This window comes from Penaeus monodon, chromosome 29 (assembly GCF_015228065.2).
Source record: "Penaeus monodon isolate SGIC_2016 chromosome 29, NSTDA_Pmon_1, whole genome shotgun sequence".
NCBI classification, from domain to species: Eukaryota; Metazoa; Arthropoda; class Malacostraca; order Decapoda; family Penaeidae; genus Penaeus; species Penaeus monodon.
Window position 1 is genome coordinate 25,940,968 of NC_051414.1, and position 1,087 is coordinate 25,942,054.

General features: G+C 33.6%; 1 protein-coding gene across 1 annotated transcript in view; it reads right to left on the reverse strand.

Moving 5' to 3' along the window:
- The window catches only part of LOC119592078 (beta,beta-carotene 9',10'-oxygenase-like), a 16,235-nt gene that overhangs the window by 5,249 nt on the left and 9,899 nt on the right, over window positions 1–1,087 (reverse strand). Inside the window, exon 6 of the mRNA XM_037940893.1 lies at window positions 32–220. Coding sequence (XP_037796821.1) covers window positions 32–220 — 189 coding nt within the window. The remainder of the gene's footprint in view (window positions 1–31; window positions 221–1,087) is intronic.

Here is a 1,087-nt window from a genome sequence, read left to right on the forward strand (position 1 = left end):
ATTCATACCATATAAATTATGTATACAATACATATGCAAGAGAAATATAGAGCAGTGAGTCCTCACCATCAACCTCCTTTGGTGGAGGGAACTTGATGATGTTATATGTCGGTCCTTTCTTCCCTGCATAAGCATTTCCCATGTTGTAGATAGTGCCGTCGGGTTCCACGTGTGGATGCGCCGTCGCTGTGTTGACTACCACGTAGTTGTCTAATTTCGTCTGGAACGCCAATTGCTTTTTGACCTACTGCTTTGTAATGGACTAAATGGCGCGTTCGAGCTTTGTTTATTGTTGTTTTGATCACACGCGTATTTATATGTATAGTTTCACTTTTAAAACAGGGAGAAGAAAGTAAAAAGAAAACTGCATGTGGGTGTGTATCGAAGTATACAATTACTGTATATTGATAGGTGGAATTTCATAATGTCAGCTTAAATAAGGTAAATGAATACATACGCTATGAAAACCCTTACGATACTGTTTGACGTTAAAATTTTATTACTTTATTACTGATACTGAAGAACACAGATTATAGAATTCCAAAGGAATTCCAAAGGAAACACTTGTTTTTATCCCATTGGTTAATGTTGATAATATGATTGATTCTAAATAAGACTTTAATCAGGAAGTATTAAGAAGTAGGTACCAGCGTGTGAGACTTCTTGGTACCCATTGTTTTGTAGTTAATGAACTTTTATTTCAGTTGCATCATCAATCTCTTCTACTTCACTCATTATTGATTTTATAGATCTAGATACATGACTAATTCTTTCGTATCTTGCTCATTTGATTTAGATTCTTTGCTGTTGTTCTTATGGCAATAATAAGAAAAGGTAAAAAAGTTATGAAACTTTTGGAATAGCGAACATTATCGTTTGAAAGATATATGATTACCAACAATAATGACAGCAAGGGTGACGATAATTATGCTGTTAACGGCGACGCTATTAATTTCGGCAATCAAAGTAATTCATACAAGATTCTTCGAATATGATACTTATATTATCAGTAATAACGATATTAATGGCAGCAGTAAAATAAACTGTTCAGTATTATCTTAACTTCTTCATAATAAGAACATTCACT